The following is a 24,824-nucleotide window of genomic DNA, read 5'->3' as shown; positions in this document are numbered from 1 at the left end:
TATAGGAAAGAAATATCACACATTTTCTATGCCTGTGGTAATAGCATACTGTACATATTTGGTACATGTACAGTATGCTTAACCAGGGAGTTGCCATAACAACTCCCTGGCTTAACTGAGATGTTAGCTGGGTGTGAACAGGGAAGGAACAACAAAATTGCTTTGATTTGTTTGTATGAAAACTGTCAAGAAACCTGATATCACTTAATCATATTTATCCATTTTTTTTTTATAACAAAGGTCATTTAAATTAGGTTGTAGTTCACAGAAATATATGTCATACAATAGCATTCTCAATGGTATTTTTATGACAACTTTCAACAAGGAAATAATTTAGTGTTCATATTTTGTGTACATAGCCATTTTGAAGCCCCTGAATTTTGTCCACCATGCAAAATGCTAAGGTTCCCGTGTACACAAACTGCTACACATCTTGACACTTGTGTAGCAATGTGATCAGTTTGCATAGTATTTTGCGTTGCGATACAAGATAAATTATTCCCTGCACAACAGTGAAATATCAAATTGCAGCTCTGTATTGTCCATTGCTGTATATAGTTTCATGTTACCACCTAACTCACTGTACACCGAGTGTAGGAATCAAACAGTGTATTGATTTTCACCTTTGCAGTATAAGTACGAGGTGACACATATATCAGAGAGTACTAATGTATACAGAACAGAATAATATACACACTGTACTTTATAATATATGACATTTAATTACCAGTGATGAGCAAAGAATTAATTACATTCATTGATGTCACATGCTGTTGCCCCATGAGTGGAGTTTATTTGGCAAAGGCTGGACTCAATTGTTATTGATTGCTGTCATGAAAGTTAATGAATCAACAATGTTCATTGTTCATAGCTGGCTAAATGGGGCTTTGCATTTGTTTGGAATTATTTGAACAGATTAGGATTTTTGAAACAATGTAGTTGAGAAGAATAGGTGGTGGTGGGGGAGCAGGTGGGTGGGGGTGCAGGTGGGTTGGGGAATGGGGATTGCGAGGGGTTTGCCACATACTGCAAGTCGAAGCAAAAGATTATTTATATAGTTTCTCCATCTTAGGTTTAAGGTAAATTGTATTTACAGTAGTGGTATGAATGATTGTACAACAAACAGTCAAAAGTGCTGTGTAGCGATTTTCGTACCATAAATTATGCAACAGTCAAGTTATTCTCTCCAAATTGTTGATCCAGATATGGTATTGGGTGGTAACTTTGTAGGGTGCTGTTGGAGCTATAGCTTGGGCAAAGCCCAATGTAAACATTGAATTTGGCTGAACAACATTAAAAATTGCCTGGTTGCCAACAGTTAAAGCAACTTTCATTGTCCGATGGGAAGATAATGGTAATCACCAGATATTGTTAAATTTGTCCCTTAAATTAAATTAAAAGTTGTAGGATTACAAATTTAACAGCCTGCGCAAGATTGGGAATGGCAGTATACTGCTGCTAACCACATCATTCAGTGTTCTCTGGAGGGTAGGGGGATGGAGGGGGGGTCCATGCAGTACTACAAAGTAATAATAACATATCCTACTGTATGCTTCTACCTACTTTACAATGTTGGACGCCAATAGTCGTTTTCATTTCATTAGGAACATGTAACAAACGGGCCGCTAAGATAAACAGAAAACAACATCTACCCATCTCTAATGATCCATAATGTGACAGCATTTCCCAAAGGAATTAAAAAAAAAAAAGATATATAAATTCACAACTTGTAGACTGTTATTGGTTTGAAGGTTAATGATGCTTGTATCCTGAAGGAGAGGATTAAACAAATACAAGACTCTATTTAGCTTTCCTGTGTTACTTGAAGTTGTCGGGATCACAAAAAGGTCAAGATTCTGGAGATATTTGTAGTCAAAAGGAATGCAAATTCCCTGTGAAGAAATGGTTTCATTTTTCCAGACTCCAGTCACAGACTTTGATGAACAATAGTATAATTGTAGCAGCCATGACAAACAGTACATGCGGTGTGTAGCTGAACTTAAATACAGTTCTCAAAGCAGCATTTTTATAGCTTAAATATAAACGTCTCGATGATGTTCCAGTAGAAGTTAAACGTAGAAAAATATTTTACAATTCAATCTTTAGTTTGTGTAAATAGTAATTAATATTCTTGTAAATGATCTTGGAGGCTGTAATTATTTTTGAATCAATAACAACGTTGTTGTCAGTATAGACTCAATACTTGGTAGCTTTGGTAAAGCTTGCTGACCGAGCTACCTTTGGCAGGCACTGTGTCAAAAGTAGGAAACTTAGGGAGGACCTACAGCATCCTGCACAGCAAGGTTGCATAGGGTGCAATCCTTTGTGTGCTGCAGCTTCAGAACAATAGGCACTGTGCAGTTGTACACAATAGGCATTGTTAGCAGATCTGGGTATTGTTTGCTGCTACAGCTCTTCTGTTCTTGACACAGTGCCTTACCATAATCTTGCCCACTGTTGGCATTCAAGTAATCAAAGCCCAGTAGCCCATACGAGCAGAAAATGCATCGTTAAGTTGTACAGTTAGTGAATTACAACTTGGTAATTAGAATGATCTGTACTGTTCATGGTAGCCAGCCCTCTCTAAATGACAGTGCAAGAAAAGTGCATAGTATAACCTAGATTTTACAGACCTCTTTTTATCTAGTTCTTACAAAATCCCATTCCAAAATTTAATTGTCCCCTGTCTCCTCACAACAGTTATCTTGACTGCACTGGAGTTTTCACACTCCAGGATAGCACAATTTATATCTATCCATGTACCGCTTAGGGATCTAGTGGATCTGTTTATATGGGTCCTCGGTTATATATAAATCCCAAATTTAACCATTCCTGTGTTTTCAAATGTATATTATAAAACCAATGTTCTTTCCCGACACGCTAGCAAGGCACTGTTAATTCCATAAATTAACAAATACCCCAATTTGATTTTGTCAACTGCAAAACACCTGTTTGGAGATGTTTTATATTCCCTGTACTGATTGTCACACACATATAACAAACTGTACCATGTATGGACAATTGCAGTGGTAAACTACAATTCAGTCTAATATTGGAAACTTCATTGTTCTATTTCTTTTCATTTCCTGACAACCTCTGGTCCTGATGTGTCCAAATTAATCTAGGGTTTAGTGCACAGTAACCTACAGTAGGTATATTCATCTATGGATGGGTTAACCAAATTGTGTGACTCCCTAATCCGTTGGTTAATCCAACAGAATCTTGTGAAGGAAATCACTGAAGCTAAACTGCATTGAACAACTGTAGAGAGGTCTATAGAGTCTGTGCAGAGACTTCAAAAGTAACAATGTTAAGTGTAGTAAAGTGGCTCTTTGTGTTTGGTTTATGTCATAGTAGGAATACAGTACCTGTATTGTAGGTGGTATACTCAAAAGCAATAAATATAGTTGTAAAACTGAATACAAACCCATCTGGTTTATGTCTCTTGCTGGTAGCTAAGCCATGCTGGTCGGTTTTTGAACAGCAGCAACCAGCATAAAAGCCACTGCACATCCTCAACTGTACAGAGGTGTTGTAGTAACAAGTTAGTAGCTCTCTTACTGTACATGAGGTGCTATATTGGAGTTCCTATACATAGGGTATAGTAGCAGCTCCATACTAGTATGCTAGTACTATATGACATATAATGCATTGCATCCCTTTTCGGCCTTTTGGATAAGATCATGTGTAGTATCTGTTCCCTTTCGAGGGGAATGGTGATTCACACCCGACGATGATCACACAGTCACAGTCTTGATGCAAGGGGACTGGGGTTGAGAGCGGATCAGTCGTTCGTTAGTTTGGTTTAAGTGCCCAGGTTTTTTTCCTGGATCTGGTCTGATCCAGCATCAAAATAGGAGGATCAGATCTGGAACTGAACTGGGTTTACACTACAGCCCTGATCTCGATGGCAGGATCAGATCCTGACGTCGAGATCTGATCCGGATCTACTGTAAAAGCACCCTTAGGAAAGAAATCAGTCCAAATTCATGTTCAGGGATAGATATTAAATGGCCGGTGTACGAACCATTCATTACATCCTATTAATTTAATAATCCGCTATTATAATACATTTCATCTTTATATTGAAAATATAGTTTGGTCATTATGGTTGTTCATTTCCCTGTCAAGACAACATTAATTTCCTGTGAATCACCTTTGATAGGTTCCCACACTTCTGACCTCTCTCTATATTATCCAGGTCATAATATCGGATTTGTACAAACACTATTAATTAAAGGCAGTGTCTAACATTGCCTTTGATCATTTTTCCAAAGATTATTAATAGTTAATTGAGCTTGAAAATAAATCATTAATGCCTGTAATACTTAATTGGAACAACACTTGGTAAGCTTAACAAACTTGATGAGTCGACATGAACAGCTTGCTTTTAACATTGTTAGCGCTAAGAGATTAACTATAATATGACCGTTTTCTGGTTACTAAGTTACAATTGCTCAGTACGTGTTTCAACTACTCTATGGTCTCTGGAAAACTAACTTTCAGATTGTATATGTGTGTGTATGTATGTATGTATGCATTTTAGATCCTCCCGCAAGCAGGAACTCGCGAAGAAGCCTCATTGGCTTATCAAAGCCGCAAGCTGACCGAAGTCAGTCTCTTAGATTCATATTTAACGTCCATGATTATGAATTGGCAACAACTCTGTAACTGGACGACATACATTAACCTTGAAGTGACTCGAACTGGGGACCTTATGATTGGAAGGCACCGGCGTTAACCACTGAGCTAACACTCCTTGATTGTATGCCCAGGTGCAGCTTGCAGGATGCATACTGGATCATGCACACTTCCAACATGGGTCAGAGAGAGAAGCTGATGGGAAACCTGTGGGTGATGTGGGTCCAGCTGTGACAATTATAAGCGTAGAAATTTCTGATCTTTTATTTCCCAATATATATATATGAATACATTCCCATTTCACAGGAGCAGGTACGTTTGTCAGTTTTGTAGCCAGTGGATTGGGTAAAAAGTTTCACTGTGGCCCCCTTCGAGATCAAGTTTTTTGCCCACTCCTAAGCTTTGCTGAAGTAACAGTGATATGCCTACAGAATATCATATAATCATTATTTTCTTGTGACACATTAATGTTCCTGATTAAAACAGTATAATGCAGTCTACAGTGATGTTATCTGTATTACTCTGTTAAATTTTCCAACAGTCTGAAATTCATCAGTTTTCAAGTCACTTGCGTTTTGTAATTGATGAAAATGTTACATTGTTTTGTTACTTGGACATAACCGAGATAACACGTTTGATATTTAGCTATGTAGTAAATGTCATGAACTTTAATGAACCCTTTTCTGAATACAATAGAACAGATACTTCCTGAATATATTCTGTTTCAGGTAATCTTTTGTTTCTTCTCGTAATCCTTAAATGTCTCTCATTGCCATAAGCAATAAAACCATCAGGAAATGAATTTCGTGGAGATTTTCAGGAAGTTGTTGGCTCAGAAAGGAACCCTAGTTTCCGTTATAATGGTTACACCCCGACGTGCGGTTTGCTCATATCAGCAGGGTTTAGATGTGTATGGTTGCAGCGCTACTTGGAAATTAGTGACCAATCAAAGCATTTCTTTGCATTTTCTGAAATTATGCAATAAAGTTATAATCTATTCAAATCAGTACATACTGTTGTCCCATACAGTACATTTGTGTATAGAAACTGTACTGATGGATACATGGATATATCTGATGTATAATATATCTCTGGACCATCCAGTGTTAAGACGACAAAAATTACTGTAAATAAATAAATGAGTACAGAAGGTTCCGAGTATTATATCGCGTCACTGTTCCGACTCACAATGGGGCAACGGTAGGGTATATAAAGAGGGTGCACAGAGGGTGCTTCTGCTTATAAGACATGGGATGATGCAACATGTGTGCGTAATAAAGTAGTTCTTAGATGATACATGTGAATGAGATGTTCATCAAGTATATGACACAATGGCTCCAATTATCATAACTACTGATGACCTTGTACAATAAGATTAACCAAAATTATTTACTCAAAAAGAGAAACTACCACCGGTTGATTTTCAGTAAACTTTGGTTTGTAGTAGGAACCTCTTAAAGGAAACTTTGTGGACATTTCTCTCCTGTGTGACTATGAAGACAATTTGCAAAATATCTTAAAAATTGAACCTATGTACAACAATATCATCGGTTTATGGTATTCAATTCACTCCTCTCTTACCTGTCTCCTACAACACTAACGCACATTCCTAGTCTACCTAGACGCCACTGGTATAAATGTTAGCACTGTGCCCCCGGTGACCTCTCCCACAGGTCACCGGGCACTCTCTCTTCCTTCCGAATTAACCATTCCATAAAGGAAAGCGCATGTTTCAAATGTCAGCAGCTTTTAACACTAATATTATTCTACCTTGTTAAAAAAAAAAAAAATTTAATGTTACATTTTCATTCTGGTACAAAACAGTATTTCTTTTATATTTTGAGAGCTGCACATTTCATAAAACGTATTATGCCTGTTCTCTGCTTTATTTCTCGTCACAGTCTTCATTACAAATGCAGATAACATGTACAATTCTATACCCTGCAATTTAAGCTGTGGTTTGTCACATTACATAAATGTGTAAAAGGGATACTATAAATGCTTGAAGTTGATTGCTTAATTCAAAAAACAAAAAACAAATTGCTGGAATTTTCTTCATCGTTAGGTCTGAACCATGCAGTACGCTCATGTCATTCTGTATTATATGTATTCATTTTGATGACATTATGAATATATATATATACAGAATATTGACAGCTCCATAAAGCAATCAATCCAAATATATCACATTTCAAGGATAAATCAAAGAGAAAAATCATAGTAGTAAAGAAAAGCTTTGTTGAACATTCCTCTACATGCAATCACAACCTACTGTGATCCACTTTTGATATTAAGGTAAAACTATCAATAAAAAAAATAACTTGATCTAGGGACATGACATTGAGACGGGTTGTTTCAACTTTAATTTAACAGTTTGTACATGTGTACGTGCAGTATTTTGCTTTCCAAGATCATAAATGTAACATCATCTGCCTCCTGGATATCCCTTTCCGCAAGCAATCTGTCGCTTTATGCTGTGGTGTGAAAATGATGAAAGAATCCTGTAATTCTAGTGTTTAGTAGTGTTACTGTAAGTGTTTAGTAATTAAAATGGACGTGCTGTAGCTCAGGTCCAGGAGGAGAGGAGGGCTTTAGCCCCCAGAGTTAATGCAAGGGGCTCAGTCCCTCCCCCACTGGCAGACAAAATATTGCCAAAAAACTTCCTAAAAAAGTTGACAATGAAAAATTCTTCAACATTGTTTCAAAAGTTACAACAACAAAAATACTGTAGCGTCATTTTGCATTTAGACGCCATCTATTATTATTACTTTATTTTCTAAAGAAAATTATGATACACTTACATAATTAACATCTTGCCCCCCCCCCCTCTCCCCAGTGCAGATATGATGGTTTCACCTCCTCTGGTCTATATCAAATCGTGTTCATTTAGTATAGTGCTTTGCATTGCATTACTTGTAGTACAAGGCCAACACAGGTGTAAGGGAGCATAACTCATGTCATAAAAATTTGAATAATGTACATTTATTCAATTAACAATCTGACAAACTTAATGGTTGCAACCAAAAACAACAATATTAGACATAAATATTTCTCGAAAATTTTCAATATATTTGTATATTTTTTATTCATACTTTATCTGAGCAGCGTGGATATTTATCGATAGCTATGCAAATAGGTGTCTCTGGCATCATTGTGCTTTTTACCGTAATTTCATCACCATAGGATTAGTCTTGCCATCGCCGTAGTGACATACTAAATACACCCTTTTGTATATATGTATATATATATATATATTAGGCTATGCATAAAAATCAGCTGCATTGCTCTTACATCCATTTATACGGGCACCAGCAAATTCATTAGACTTCTGTTCTGTGGTTTCATTTGACACTAAATGCTAAATTTCATATTGTATTTTCGAAGACAACCTAATCAGGACTTTGTATTTTATTTGCACAAATGAACCTATAGTCAATTTGTATTTTAGGCCTATCTGTATAAATTCCACAATGAGAGATTTTTTTTATTTTTCTTCTCATTGATTTACTTTTTTTATTCTTTCATTAATTATTATAGAGGAAAAATCATAATTAACTAGTGTTTATGAATATTCATTACCAAATTGTGTGTACGTGAGATCTTGTGATGGTACTTATGCATTGTGGATGTATAATAATAATAATAAATGAGACTTATATAGCGCCAAATCAGTAAACAAAAGTCACTGCTCAAGGCGCTTTGCAAAGGAAGTAAATTAATTATACAGTACTAGTATATAAACATGTATATATATATATATATATATATAAATGAAAATCGTAATGAGTTGGAAAATCAAGAACAGTGAATAAACTTCCAGCCTCCACCGGGATTCAAACCCGGGCCTCCCGCTTTGTACGCGGACACCCTAACCAACTAGGCCATGGACGCTGATTGTATGTCTAGAGGTTCTAAATCGGTAAAGGAAGATCGTAATTCCACTGTAGGCGTTTGTCACCTGTATCGAACAATACTAGTTCTGTTTTTAGTGACATATTTTGCCTTACTCTAGAGATCAAACATGATGCTAACCAACTCGAAAATCATTTGTGATTCCTAAAGCCGGATCTCGAAAGAGATACTTTGAACAGACTATATGTTAATGAAATATATATATATATATATATAAACATATATACTATAATATAGTTCTCTATTTTGCAATATGATTGTTCGCCATCAGTGAACACTACATAGACAGCAAACATTGTCAAGTTTGACTGGCCTTGATACGACCTTATTCATTTTGTTGATTAAAGCAGTAGATTACTTAGATATATGCTACATTGAAAATTATGCAATTGTATTTACTTAAAATTCCATAAATATGATCAAAATCTGTTAATTGCAATTCTGATCTGTGGAGTAATCGGTATAATTTGTTGTGATATTCTATGCCTATGTATGTCATACTCTGTGGACACCAGTTTTGCGTCTAGATCTATTATTAAAATAAAATAAAACTGTTAGCAAACTGCTTATCCACTAGAGAGCCTGTGTAGGAGAATGTATAAAAGTAAGTTGGCCTGACGTTTCGATCCTAGCAGGATCTTCTTCAGAGGCTAAAAAAAAAAAAAAATCTTTAGCCTCTGAAGAAGATCCTGCTATAGGATCGAAACGTCAGGCCAACTTACTTTTATACATAGATCTATTATGATCTAAGCTGTGCCAATTAAAGCCTTGATGATGTCATCATGAACAAATCACAATACCGTCCGTACAAGTGCTGTTGAGTCGCAAAGCTATAGGGACACTGTACACAGTGTAGTTTTCGTTAAAACCTTGTCAGTTTGATAAAGCAGGCATAAATCAGCACCCACTGATCTTTCGATCCCTGTCTTGACTGTCATACATATACCTGCATATCAGCGCATGTGCGATTTGCAGATATATATCGAAACGTAGCAAACCAACAGATTTATCCTGGTATTGAAATCTTTCTGTCAAGATCCAGCTAATTTCATGTAGAAAAATGAGATCAAAGTGTTATAATCCAGTTGCATGTTGGGGCCATTATTATTCAGAGAGTATGTACTGTTTGTGAAATTGTAGAAATGACTGAAAATATTAGGGCTTTTGTGCATATAAACCTCACATACGTAAAATATCTTTTATATGTACATAAATCTGATATCGTGTAGCAAGTTAGCTATTTTTCATCAAACCTTGCCTATACTGTCTATAGGTCAAAGTGTTTCCAGAATCGTTGCAGTAAATTACAAGTGACAGACTTTATGTATGTAGTATGGAGGCCAGGTGATGGTAACTCACAACATCCTGTTTACAGTGCAACTAAGGGAAACTGTGAACGCTTCCAAATCTGTTTCGAACGAAATCAAAAGTCAAAATTTTAAAGCCACGGATAGCATAAGAAAACATTTGCACAGGAATGCAAATTGGCTTAGAGTATGTACATTACATTTACCGGTTGATTGGATATGTACAGGAAGAAGCGCCTCAAGTTCTAAACAGACTGAAATCCATCTGTGACAATCGAAAGGGTATTTATTAAATTGACTGCTGTGGATATTGAAAATTGTATTGTGATGTCATGTCTTCATGCTGCTTAAGGTGCAGGAGGCCAGCCCTTCAGTAATCACACAGAGATATTTCTGTGTTATTGAATTACACATATGTACTGAAAAAAATCAATGTTATATGGGTATTTCATATTAAAGAGTTGGTACAGTTACCAATGACCAAGGTAAGGCACTTCATCAAAAAGAAAAGCTGTAACAGCCAAGAAATCCTGAAACTATAGGTATTATCTCTTCAGACCTGCAGACAGCAGTGCCTATTGTTGTGAAATGGCAGCACACAAAGGATTACACCCTATGCAGCTTGGCTGGAGGGTGCTATGCCTCCCCCCCCCCCTCAACACCTCAGCATTCTACTAAATTGACTTGACATAGTACCGAAAGTCATGTGGAAAGGTGTTTCATGACTGTAAACTTTGAACATTAACTTTAATAAGTTCAGCACACACAGATTAATTACAGGTTTTATTAGGCATAGCACATTATTTTCTTTGTATTCTGATCAACAACCTGACTATACAGCTCAAAGTCCTTGACATACGTGTGTGATTTTAATGACTTATCTTCAGACTTGTATCAAGCCATTAAAGTACTTCTTGTACTCTTCTTGTCTTATTTCAGGACCCTGACTGATGTTCTTTGCCTGATTCTCTTCATCCTTGCGATTATAGTTTGGCTGACTGTCGGCCTGATTGGTGAGATTTATTCACACACTGGTGTTTGTTTTTTTTAACATGTGTACACTTGATCCGATCGAGCAAATACTCCATGATCAACATGGACCTCGGGACTATAAGCCTAACGTGAACACAGACTTTGATCCGAGAGGCTTCATTTGGGCATATACCTGGAATGAACTCTGGGTTACAAATAAGTTTTGTAGTGTAATATTGCTTTTGTATCAAGCTTGACCTTAGGTCAACTGTGACCCAAGATCAAGCGTGACCCGAGATCAAGCATGGCCCTATATCATGTTTTTACCTAGTAAATGGATCAAGAGTGATCATATCGTCTTATTATACTTGTTGCTACCTATCTTATTTATCTTTTTATGACCTATCTTATCAATCTTAATATTATCTAGTATCTTTATCAATCTTAACATTACCTATCTTATTAATCATAGCATTTACCTCTCTTAGTTAACTTAATGATACCTATCTTATCTCTCTTTTGAATTCCTACTTTACCAATCACTATTTTATTACTTTTCCTATCAATGTTTTTTTACTACATATTGTAGTAATCATAGTATAAACTCCCTTATCATTCTTTTGAGTACTTACCTTATTAATTAATCTTAATATAACCTAGCCTATCCAATCTTAATATTACCTATCCTATTCATCTTAATATTGACCTATCCTATTAATCTTTCCAGCTGGTCTTGAGGGAAACCCTGCATCGTTGGTCATGCCAACTGATTCAAAGGGCAGAACTTGTGGAGTGGATGCCGAAGTCAGGTAAATGAGAATACGAAACTCTTTCCAACCTTTACACCAATTTAAAAGCAGGTTCTATTTTTTTAATTTGGTAATCAATGGTTATTACTTGGTAATTTATATGTTTCTAATACTAAAAGGTTCTTCTCTGAGATGCTTTTTTGTGGTCATTTTAAGTATTAATCACATTTTTCCAAAATATGAAAATGGGACTTGTTTCCAACATTTTCTGCTTTTTAAAAAAAAAAAAAAAAAGTTTAACCGACAGGTACTATGTGGTCTTTTTTCTCACAATCTTGATACAGCCTAATTTTTTTTTGTTTTTTTGGACAGCTACTTATATATTTTGCAGGCTATCAACTTGTGGAGATCTGCAATGTCACATTCACAAAAATTGTGTCCTACATTTTGTAGTCGTGATGGTCTCGTTTATTAACTAGCAAACTTGCGGAAAACAATGTGATGCGATTCTTTGGCTGGATTAACTCGTAATTTTCGAAGGAGAAATAAAAAACGGTTTTCCTCACAACCAAGACTGCATACTGTAACCCTTTGAAATTATCCTTATTTCTGATCTAGATTTCTGATTATCTTTGGTTCCTTTCCTTCAGGGAAAAACCGTACCTCTTCTACTTCAATCTTGTTGATTGCATTCAAGTCGAGACTCTTACCAACTTAAATTGCCCAACAACGCAGGTAGGCATACGTCCTCTGTTTTTCGGTAACGTTGTTTGACTACATTATCAACCTGGTGAATTCAATTTTTAGTAAACATTTATCATACTGCCTGATTGTTCACACAGGTCTCTACAGACACGTTGTCGCTGTCCAATAGACTTCTTCATAAATACTCACTTATTTAATACAAAGAATTTAGGTTGTATTTCCAGAGAGGGTGTTGACAACATTTCCATTTACATGGAAACATGTCCACTGTGTAAAGTGCATGTATTCATTTTGCAGGGGAGTTGCCCATGCAGGGAAAGCTTGCATTAAGACTGGAAGTATCCTCCATTGCAAAGTACAGGAGTATCTGAAATGATGTTGTTATTGTGTAAATTGCGACAAGACTTCGTAAGGAATAAACATGGTCATGGCAAGACAGCAATATTTTGAAGAAAGTCGAGATATCTTGTTCAATTTATTCTCACAATTACTATCAAATGATTAATGAATATATAGTCATTGCAAACTTCAGTCTCATCGGGAAAATTACGCCACTGGCACAGAGTTATTACTGCAGTGGAATAAATTCATACCCCTAAAAAGGTATATTATAATTGACCAATATTACACCACTGGCAAATATATATTGATCAAGAGATCTTCTTATGTGAGCAATACTTCAGACCAAAAGGGTCCAGTGGCTCACTGACCCTATAGCTTGATGGAGACTAATATTATGGGATACCAATAAATTATGGTGATTCCAGATACAGAGTTATTACTGTTTGGAATAAATTCATACCCTAAAAAATGTATATTATAAATGAGCAAAATTTCACCACTGGCAAATAAATATTGATCAAGAGATCTTCTGATGTGACCAATACTTCAGACCAAAGGGTCCAGTGGCTCTACCCCAACTGACCCTATAGCTTGATGGAGACTAATATTATGGGATACCAATAAATTATGGTGAGTCCATATACATAGTTATTACTGTGTGGAATAAATTCATTCCCCGAAAAAGGTATGATAAATGAGCAAGTTGGGTTGTGCCGCATAACTTGTAGACTGTTAGTTTACACCTTACACTCCAGTTACAACCACCTTAAAGGGTGTGAAGACTCGCCCAAAAAGAAACGTCTAATGCCTGTAATTTGACCTAGTTTGGAATGAGGTGTAACAGAAGTGTTAAACACCACCATCGATCCCAGAAAATACACACACAGCTTGCTACCGTCGGTAATTAGACACTAGTGTACAGTCAGTACATACATATGCGGTCAATACCCACAGCACAGTGAACAAACGATACAGCGATGGACATCTCAGGTCCAGCTAAAGATAACAAGGTATCACTGGTATTACTGTCTGCATTTTGTAGCGACAAGAGAAAAACTTGACTTGCAAGCAATGGAAAGTTTACTTTTTCAGATGGCCGCACGCAGTTTGGGCGAGTCTTCAATGCCTTTAAGAGAGAGAGAGAGATAACCTTTGACAATTCTGAAGAACTTGTAGAAAGAATTGACCAACATTTCTTTGTGTTTCTTTTTCTTCTGTTTATAGGTCTGTGTAGAGGAGTGTCCTGATTATTACTATTTTCCACTTTCCATGATCGTTCTCAGCGTTTTTGATCTCATTTGTGTCGACAATGTCAATATGACAGAAGACCTAGTAAGTATTTAGCTACTTTCTTCAAAAATAATGGTCAAAGCTATCAATTGATATTTATCGAAGTTTGAGCAGTACACATTAAAGTTTAATCAACCGGAAAATTCAATGTCAAAGGTTAAAATTTAAAAAAGGAGAATGCAGTTTCTTCATTTCAAATAATGAAGTGAAATTTGTAATGTTTTATATTTTCCAGGTTTCATTTTGATCTTTGACTAATAATTTAATAAAAAAAAGAAAGTTCAAAATATCAAATGTGTTTTGGCAATGAAATGGTGACGACAACTGAATGTAAACAACTCATTAACTTTCACTTTGGGGGGGGAAAAAAAAAATCAAGTAGGATGTCTTTATTTGATCAACTGCCATATTATTATGCATATAACCTGTTAATGATTTTACAAATTTATGTAAAAACCTAGTTTAAGTTTATTATTATTACAAAGCTTTATATAGTGCTCGCAAATACAGAACAACGTAGTATCCAATGGCACTTAATAACCTAACACTGCGGCAAATTATACATTAAAAACGACAGGGAACACTAGGTGTGTCTTATAATTCTTGTTTAACACATTGAAACTATCAATGCTTTGAACCTTAGTTGGTAGTTTACTTCATTCCTGTGGTCCAGGAACTGAGAAATAATAATAAAATGTTAGTCTTAGGCACAAGGAAGAAGAACCAGAGGCTGACCTAAGACTATACCCAGATGATTCCCTAACTCTAAAGTAACCCATTTAATACATTAGGTGCCTGGTTAGGTTTACACATTAAAAATATATGCAGAGTAAGCTAAATAATATTCTGTACGTAACGAGGAAGCCAGTGGAGATACCTGAGACAAGCCGTACTAATATCATACTTTGTTTTATTCAATATTAGTTTGGCAGCAAAGTTTTGAACCCTTTGTGGTCGGTCAATCATTATTTCTTTTCTTTTCTTTTCAGTCTATGACAGAAAGAGCAGATCTTGTCAATCAACAAAAATGTGCTCCATATTATTTAGCGAGTAGGCCAGGTATGTACGTATGTCTGTATGTGTGTATATGTCTGTCTGTGTGTGTATGTATATGTATTGATCTATATGTGCATATGTGTGTTTGTATGTGTGTATGTATGTACAGTACCGTGTGGAAGTATCCTTACTTTTCAGCTGTGTGGGATGCAATAACGGCAGTTATATTGCGCCCATTTCCTTTTGTCTAGGATTTGCAATTATCGAGGTAAACTGTTTATCTGAGAGCGTAATCCCTGCAATGAATGCATTTAAGTCTATTCATATCCGCAGAGGTCCATTGTTTGGTCCACACAAGCAATAAATCCTAGTTAATGCTATTCACCTAGTCACAAAAGAAACTTTGATGGGAGAAAATTGACTATATCATACATATAACTTCCAAAAGCTGGAACTGACACTCCTTAAACAGAATTCATAACTCATATGTCCTATAAAACGTAAGGAGAAAAACAAATGCCTTAGACTGTCTTTATTTCGTCATGACAAGAGTGTGACTATGTGGCCTAATGTTACAACTTTCTTCTAAACTGTATGATAGGCTGCAGTACAACCCAGCATACTGCGATATACTAATGAATGTTACCACAGAAGTAGAAGGTTCCAGAGCTTTTCCAACAGCTTGTTTAATTGTTTTTTGTCAATGGCAAGGGAGCCAATCAGATACTGTGATTGAATGGTATGAAGTGACAGAGCATATATTGTCTCTTTTCATTGGCTGAAATTTTGAAAGCTAGTTCAGAAAAAAATATGATTATTTATGATCTTCAAAAAATCAAAGCTTTTGAAGCGTTATCTGTTACCTCACAAAGTCTGTGTTAGATGTAGGCGGGAAGTACATGAATTTGTCATTTCTAGTTGCTTTTTTTTGCCCATTTTTCTTCTTGTTCTGAGGACTTGCCTTGCCACGTGCCAAGACCCAACCTTAGCCTTCACCGATATTTATCGTACGTTTACCTCACTTTGGACCGGTGTTCATTAATTCAGTTCATTGTATGTAAATGTATGTCTTGGCAAGCACAGTTTCGGAATCAACCGGTGGTTGTGATAAACGATGTCATTTTTTTAATTTATTTAATTAGTTTTATGGTGTGTGTATTTTTACCAGGCACGGTTGTAACTGAGTGTACCGGCAGGCACGCATGTATACATGTTGTTATGTATGGATTTGTTTACTTTTGCTGCGTTGGTTATGCGGTTGCGATCCTTCAGAATCCACCACACTTCAGCCGCTAAGGTGTGTGTTCCAAGCAGAAAAGTTACTTCCCACACGCTGCTGTATGTGTATGCATGTACTTCCCACACGCTGCTGTATGTGTATGCATGTACTTCCCACACGCTGCTGTATGTGTATGCATGTACTTCCCACACGCTGCTGTATGTGTATGCATGTACTTCCCACATGCTGCTGTATGTGTATGCATGTACTTCCCACACGCTGCTGTATGTGTATGCATGTACTTCCCACACGCTGCTGTATGTGTATGCATGTACTTCCCACACGCTGCTGTATGTGTATGCATGTACTTCCCACACGCTGCTGTATGTGTATGCATGTATATGTATTTGCGTGTGCAACTGTGCATGTTTGGTTGCATTTGAAAGTGTAGACTATTGTTAACATGAATGTGTAACCATAATTGTGAAAATTATATTCATGATTTTAAGTTGAAAGAGTTCAAATCTATTAGGTTCTAGATGAATGAGTAGATAATTTTAGTTTAAACTATTGTGTAGTGTGATCAGTGGTTGATTATTGTCCTCCAGTAATGCTTGTTAACTATGCCTTTAGTAGTTGGATGGTTGTCACAGCCATAACAATTTTTAAAAAAACATTTTAATAAGTTTACAGCTTTCTACTCGTTACATTTGTTTGATTTGTCTTTGTTTTTTCTTTGATTTGATTTGTTTGTTTCATCCCATCACTATTCCCTCAGCTCTCCCTGTATTTTAAACCTTTTATGTGACTCTGTTGTAGCTATGTATGCTTAACATCATAGTTGGGATCTGTTTAGTATTAAATGGGTCAAGCATATAGCGTTGGCTAAGAAGTATAGTTCTGGGTGTCAAGGTTTTATTTGGCTTTTTCCCTACTAGTTTGAATGTTCAAATGTTTCCGAGACATCGTTTCTGAGATCTGTACCTTTTTAACGAGCAGGATCGAAGTTAAAATACTGTAGGTTTGAGATTATGCAGGAAATCTCAGAGGAGCCCTTTGGAGTCACTTTTTGGCCTCATGGTACCATGCTTGATGATTCTAACATGGGTAACATTTATTGAATATGAAAAAAAAAGCATTTTCATAGTTTTAACAGGCTTACCTTCTAGATTACATGGGTTAAATAATGAAAGCCAACAATCTGTTTGTACAAACCCAAGTTAGCCACTTTTAAAGATGACTTAAGGACTCTTGTCTTAATACTAAACTTTAATACAAATTGGAGAATATTGAGTACCAGGAGTGATCAAAGAGGCAGGAAAAGAGAACTGTGGTGTGTGTATGTGGGGGGGAGTGGGGGAGGGGAGAGGGGAGAGAACGAGGAATGGATTAAAAGAATGCACATTAGGTTTGAGATGGTGACCAGTGTGATGGTGACATTGCGATACTTTATGTGAGGTCAATTTCAATTTATTGTCGAGAATTATCGTTTTGCATAGCTTTGCTTTATTTGATACTTTGTCTTTTCACAATTTCCTCGCCCCCCACCCCACCTCCCCCTCTCGATGTCCCCCTTCTCTCCTGGTATTTTTTCAAAGTCGTTATGTTTAAGCATATGAATGGTTATTTCTGCATGGCTTTTTTTATTTCTGCGTTTGATTTTGTCAGTGTACGGTCGATGTGTGCCCGAATTCCTGTTAACAGTGGACATCAACAGCACAGATTTTGATGTACAGGAAACGATCATAGATCCATTGACCGAGTCAAACATCTTTGACAGTGGAGTGACAGTGGCAATATTCAAAAAGTAAGCATCATCCTCTCAAAATAACATGGGAAGCTCTGGTGTGTGTAACAGGATTCAAGTCACTTGGATACAACAATGATGGAAGAGAGGAATGGGGGGGGGGTGGGGAGGGTTGGTAGAAAGTTTGAAATATGTAATTTTAAAGACTTCCTTCAGCATAGATGGTTAAAGGTTTGATAACCATCAATTTGATTGAAATAGTTTACTAACAGATGGAGTTATTTTAGGTGAGAACATTTTAAGGAAGAGATAGTTAAGGTTTTCACAGAACCATGCACTTGTTACTTGATTGATGGATTTGGATCAGTTAATTTTTGTAAAACAAAACTAATGAAAACAAATATCAGACGTGAACTAGGAAGTATTGCTCTGGGGAAAAGAAAGGTCTTCTCTCTGACGTTGTGATTTGCTTTCAATAGTTTAATGTTTTAATTTAGGAGAATTGTAGAAATTCTAAACATTCCTTGCAGTGTTGTAAATATCAAAGTGGACTTTGTTTCTTTGTGATCTATATGTTGCTGCAATGTTCTATGCTTCAGTATATTAGAGTCTCATTTTCACATGTCATGTAATCTTGAGTTGGCTTCCTTTAAACCTTAATCAGGCACTTCATCAAAAAAAAAGCTGCGGCAGCTGCCAAATCCTGCCCAGCTAGGATGAATCGATATATCACGCTATAGGGATTATCTCTGAACACCTGCAGCGCCTACTGTGTGAAACTGCAGTCTGGCTGCAGCCCCCTCAGCATTCTACTTAGTGACATGATACCTTACTGCATACAAGATGATTATACATGTGCAAAGAATCCATACAAAAGGTTGCATGAAACTTCAGCACACAAAATGGATTATATCCAATGCAGCCTGGCTGTGGGATGCTGCAGCCCGTCCCCCACCCCCCAGCAATCTACATACTACTTACAAACATGATACCTTACTGTATGCAAGATGATTATACATGTGCAAAGAATCCACACAGACTGTGTAAAGCTTGTAGAGGAATTATTACATGTTGTTTTGTTTGTTTCTTTTACAGAGCTGTTAGCTTTGTTCTAAACTTTGGCAGTGTCCTTCAAGTGGTTTATGATGATTTTTTGAATGCTTGGTACATAATAATTATGTAAGTATGATACATCTGTATATTATCCTCCTAGAGTAGGCTCTTCTTATATTTGTATGTTTCTGAAGATTGCTTCACAAATTAACATTAATGTTAATACATATATATATATATATATCCAAGATTGTTTTGGAAGAATAGTTGCAAGTTTTCTGAAGTAAAAACCTGTGCCTTTTGGGGATGTCAGTTTAGTTTCATTGGCTTGGAAATTTACCAAAAGGTCTGACTAAGTGCGCTAACGTATGAACTGATTTACCAAAATGTCGGGTACTTAGTCAAGGGGAAGTACATAAGTGTAATGTAAGTCACTTTTATGATGTTCATCGTCATTGTTCTTAGTCATTCATCAATGGAAGTGAAACCTGAAGTTAGTTGGCTATATTTTTCTAAGCCATTTTCAGATTATTACTACATGAATTGGCCGAAAATGTCAGCATCCATCCGCTTGCATTTGTAAGATACGTGTTGTGTTGTCAGACAGATCCACAAGTCAAATGAAAACAATTGAAAAATCTCTTACTTCTCAAAGTCGATGTGACCTCTCGGCAAATAACACTTTAATAACGTGTCTAGGCAGTCCTCAATCTATTTACATATAAAGTTAAGGGTTGGAGAAGGAGTGGGGTTGGGGGTGGGGAAGGGAGAGGGGAGGGGAGGCTTTGATGTATTTTCATCTTTTTGGATCAGAAGTAAAAAACTTCATGGTATTCAGTGGGAACAAAGCAGTGTTAAGCAGGTTGAGACATTAAGGTAGCCAATATAGATATCTAGCTAGCCGGTTGAAACAACCAAAACTATCCTGTAATAAGGGGCATTTGGAGGTTTAAATATTTTAGTAATGAGATGCAACTACTTTCTTCAAGGCATATTAAACCTTTAAGAGAAAATTACTTGATGGAACTGTTCGACAGAAATACTGAAAATATTAAAAAGAGGAAGACGAAACAAGACAGAAAATATTATATATAGAGTAAAGATGGAACTTGAAATTAGTGACAAATCCCCCAAACCCATAATCCAATCATAAGGTCCCCAGTTCGAGTCACTCCAAGATCAATGTATGTCGTCCAGAGTTGTTGACAATTGACAATTCATAATCATGGACGTTAAATATGAATCTAAAAGACTGACTTCGGTGAGCCTGTGGCTTTGATAAGCCAATGAGGCTTTTTCGCGAGTTCCTGCTTGCAGGAGGATCTAAAATACATACATACATACATAGATACATACATACATAAATATTTATCTATGGAGTTCAAAATTCTACACAACTTCCACAGTGTCAGCTGTGTGCCTAATCTATCTGGTTCCCTTTAATACTGTATTTCTATCGTCTCTATCTGTACTGCAATATTACCCTCTTATTTCTACCCTCTTCCTGTCAATGGGTTGCATCATAGATCCTTGATAAATTAAGAGCCACCATTCAAGAGGGGGCGGTGCATCAATCAGTTCATTGCTTAAGTATCTATATCCCCTATTGCATAAGATAACTTTGCCCCTTTGAGATAATTAAAACTACACTTAAAAATTTGCAGATTGTTGCCACCCAGGTGATGAGTGACATCTGAATAATATTGTAGGCCAATGTAATTTGGAGGGCTTAGCAAAATCCCATTGAAAACTAGTGCAAGGTGAAGATAAACAGCGCTCTATTTTGATGGGTTTTGTTACGAGATGAATGCCAAAACTGTTTAGTAAACGACACAGGGACATTGATGAACAAGGTCTTCCTTAAGGTACCGGACACTTTGTGGTATATGATGGGAAAGTAGTGAATGGTACAATATGATGTACTTCAGCATCGGGTAGTGTGTGTCTGTGTGATTAAGTGTAGCATGTTGTGCTAGTAATAGTACAGGTAACTTTAAAGTATAGTTAACAAGGCAGTGCCACACCACACTAGAAGTCACACACAGAGAACGCTTCTTGTTAAAGGTTTTCAGTATATTTCAGTGGTATAAAATGCCTAGTATAATATGTATAACATGGGACATAGAACAATATGATGTACTTCACCATTGTGTAGTGTGTGATTAAGAGTAGCATATTGTGCTAGTAGTAGCTACAGTACTAGTACAGTAACTTTAAAGTATAGTTTACACGGCAGTGCCGCACCACACTAGACGTCACGCAAGGAGACAACTTCTTGTTTAAGGTTTTCAGTATATTTCAGTGGTATATAAAGCCTGTATTTTCAGGAGTAAATACAAGTATAATATGTATAACATTGGACATAGTACAATATGATATACTTCACCATTAAGTGTAGCATGTTGTACTAGTAATATTACAGTATCAATAAAGGATAGTTAAACAAGGCAGTGCCACACCACACTAGACGTCACGCAAGGAGAATGCTTCTTGTTAAAGGTTTTCAGTATATTTCAGTTGTAAATAATGCATGTATTTTCAGGAGAAAATACAGGACATCTATGATATTTATATAAAGATTTACAACATTTAAGTATTAACTGGTCATAAGGTAACCCCAAAGTACAATACATATCCACACCCTTGTATATCCATGACAACTATGATTAATCAAAGTTTTCAAACTTAAGTTAATTCGTCAACATATTAAGCAGACTTGTCATACCTGGTAAAGATACATGGATTGGGTGGATGAAAGGTTAATTGCAGGCCCTGTACAATGGGGCCTTTAATAGTGGTTTTTAATTTCATTTGTATCTTTTTCACACTGCAATCATTTGCATAAATTGTTGTCTATTTTCTACACATTTATATCTGTCTTTGGTCACAAATCAGAGCCTCTGGAAAGATCACCCTGTTCGGACAATATTTTTTGTTAAACAGACTGTCAGTACAAGTGCTTGAATTAGGATATGAGCGAACACTATAGAGTGATGTTAGCATGAAATAAGAATATTGTCCCAACTCTCTGAGTTAATATTAATTTAATCTTCCTTGTCGTATTGTAGTGGCATTCTCATCGGTGCACTCCTATGTTTTGTCTGGTGTTGCATTATGAGGTATGTGGCTGGTTTCATGGTCTGGGGTAGCATACTAGCACTACATGTACTACTTGCTGGAGGTAAGTCAATTGACAGTTTTAATTTCATAAAATTCAAAAAAAAATTCAACATTTTTCTTTCTTTTTTTTTATTTGGGGGGGGGGGCTGTCTATATTTCACATTTTAATTCATTCAGATGAGATTAAGAAATGTTCTTTAATTTATGGTTGGTGATGTATATATATTTTATACATCAAGGTAAAAGGTTTTGTGGCTTGCATTAGCTAACACTTATATGATGAACAGCAGTAGCTTATGTGCCAGTTATAACATATTAATGTAAATTAAGTAGAGATACTGTCAACTAACATTAATTTGCATGTCATGTGTCACTATTTTGCCGAGAGGACATTAGTTTTAATATTGTTTTCATCTCTTGTTTTATTGTTATGGTTATGTGTTTTAAATGACAAACTTTCTCTCAAATGCATTCTTGTTATAGGGCTGGCTCAGAAATTTTTCCTCTGAAAAAGTATGTGTTGACATTAAAATGGAAATTTGGCTTTTTTAGATCAAGGTATCGTGATTATGAACATTAAAATTATACAGAACTAACATGAATACCAGAGGTAGCAGGTTATGTAACATCTCACCCACCAGAGGTCTCTAAAGTCATTTCAAACTTGTTAATATAACAAGATCGGATTCAAAATTCAAGTTTTAATCACAGCTTTTAATGGCATTGAAGACTCGCCCCAAACCGCGTGCGGCCATTTGAAAAAGTTAACTTTCTGTTGCTTGCAAGTGACCTTTTGTTCGTGTAGCTACAAAATGCAGACAGTAATGAAACGTGATACCTTGTTGTCTTTAGCTGGACCTGAGATGTCCATCGCTGTATCGTTTATACACTGTGCTGTGGGTATTGACCGCAGCTGTATGTACTGACTGTACAATAGTGTCTAATTACCGACGGTAGCAAGCTGTGTGTGTATTTTCTGGGGTCGATGGTGGTGTCTAACACTTCTGTTACACCTCATTCGAAACTAGGTCAGATTACCGGCATTAGACGTTTCTTTTTGCGCGAGTCTTTACACCCTTTAATATCTTTTGAGGTGGGTTGATTTTCCTCCTCAGGTATCTTTTTCTGTTGGAATGAATACACAGAGTTAGAGGGAATACCAGGATCCACAGATGATTTCAGCTTGACCCTCAGCTTAGATTCGTATCTCAGACTTCAGAAAACCTGGCTGATTGCTGGTAAGACAAAACAAGATTCTTTAAAAGCAAAAAATGATTTTCCAAAGTATCAGAGGGGAGGACAAAATCATAAGTTCTGTATTCTTTTCATGGATCGTGCATGGAGACTTTGCAGAAGAAACCATAATACAGATATTTTTCACTGTCGTCTGTGTGCTATAATGGATTTGTGTTTTGGTTACAGTCAAGTCAAAGTTAATTATCCTAGCACTGCAGTCTTGGCCAAGAAGGAAAGAAAGATTTAACTCACATGACAAAAGCAAATAGGTTACTTGATCATCAAATACATGTTGCTAAAAAGTTATTTTGCTTATCATCTTAAAAATTGTTTCACATTTAATACATTGGTGCGGAAATGCACAGGTTATCACTAGTTTCATTTCGGTCACATATCTAAGCTGATTACAGTCATTTTACTCATCTTTCAAACAGTTTTAGTCAGGGGTGGTGGGTGGGTGAGAGTTCAATCTGCTGAAAGGGGGGGGGGGGGGTGGGCGGTCAGTGCATGAGCCTCTAGTGGCAGTGTCTTTGTAACATGTGACTTTGTTAAAGGACAAATCAAAAGTTTGTTAGTCAAATTGTAACCACTTTTTCAATCACAACCATTATCTACAAAGCCTCAATGGAAATGACCAGAATTGCCACAGTGAAACAAGGAAACTTCAGTTATGTATCTTGAGATGTTTGTGTGAATTACTTCACACCTATTTTCCTTTTTTCTAGCAGTTTGCCTCCAGGACATTTACATGTATGATTTTCTCTTAAAGACAGAATCTGGTCAACCATTGATGAAATCACATAGCTGAGGGATAGAATAAGACCACTAAGTAAAATCAGCTTGATCGTCATTACCGCTATCCTTGGAAAGAACATTATTGCCCCCCCCCTTTTTATCGTGAATTTACCATATACCATCATACTACTAAATGGAATAGTCCCTATTCCATATTTGATTGCCATGGAGTGGTCTTGTCTTATAGTAACCTGTTTATTTTTTTACAGGAATCGTATTTTCTGTCTTGCTTACCATCATGCTTCTGCTCATGCTCTGTCTGTGCAATCGAATCCGCATCGCTATCAATCTCATCGAAGAAGCCAGCAAGTAGGTGGATCCCCATCCTGTCATTAAATTTATCATGCTTGAGTTTTTAATTTTTTTAATTTTTTAATTTTTAATTTTTTAATTTTTTTTATTGTATATGTTTTCACCTGTGTTTTGAATACAACTTTTGTATTTTGTATTCCAAATTTTCATTATTTCTGGAATTGCTGTCAACACTCGAAAATATTTTGTGAGGTTCATCAAAATATCATATTTTTTTTAATAGTTTCCAAAAAGCTGCCAATTTTCGCCAACACCAGATAGATTATCGGTGATTGTATTGTGAAGGCTCCTTGATGTGATCATCTTATATCTTCAAGTTGGTCTCCGTCCAACATACTGATCTGTGCTTATGTGATACTGATTGTATTGTGAAGGCTCCTTGATGTGATCATCTTATATCTTCAAGTTGGTCTCCGTCCAACATACTG

The 24,824-nt window shown here is 36.3% G+C and overlaps 1 protein-coding gene across 2 annotated transcripts in view; it reads left to right on the top strand.

The window, feature by feature from the left end:
* The window catches only part of LOC139963356 (choline transporter-like protein 2), a 42,448-nt gene that overhangs the window by 5,780 nt on the left and 11,844 nt on the right, over nt 1–24,824 (top strand). For both annotated transcript variants that reach the window (XR_011791570.1, XM_071964025.1), the window contains exons 3-12: nt 10,800–10,873; nt 11,560–11,641; nt 12,232–12,316; nt 13,853–13,960; nt 14,908–14,977; nt 17,802–17,940; nt 18,976–19,059; nt 22,002–22,114; nt 23,169–23,291; nt 24,294–24,393. Coding sequence is in view for 1 of the 2 variants with exons in the window: in XM_071964025.1 (XP_071820126.1) it covers nt 10,800–10,873; nt 11,560–11,641; nt 12,232–12,316; nt 13,853–13,960; nt 14,908–14,977; nt 17,802–17,940; nt 18,976–19,059; nt 22,002–22,114; nt 23,169–23,291; nt 24,294–24,393 (978 nt within the window). In the remaining variant the exon portion in view is untranslated. The remainder of the gene's footprint in view (nt 1–10,799; nt 10,874–11,559; nt 11,642–12,231; nt 12,317–13,852; nt 13,961–14,907; nt 14,978–17,801; nt 17,941–18,975; nt 19,060–22,001; nt 22,115–23,168; nt 23,292–24,293; nt 24,394–24,824) is intronic.

This window comes from Apostichopus japonicus, chromosome 22 (assembly GCF_037975245.1).
Source record: "Apostichopus japonicus isolate 1M-3 chromosome 22, ASM3797524v1, whole genome shotgun sequence".
Taxonomy (NCBI): domain Eukaryota; kingdom Metazoa; phylum Echinodermata; class Holothuroidea; order Aspidochirotida; family Stichopodidae; genus Apostichopus; species Apostichopus japonicus.
The sequence above is the reverse complement of the archived record's forward strand: the minus strand, read 5'-3'. Positions and strand labels throughout refer to the sequence as shown.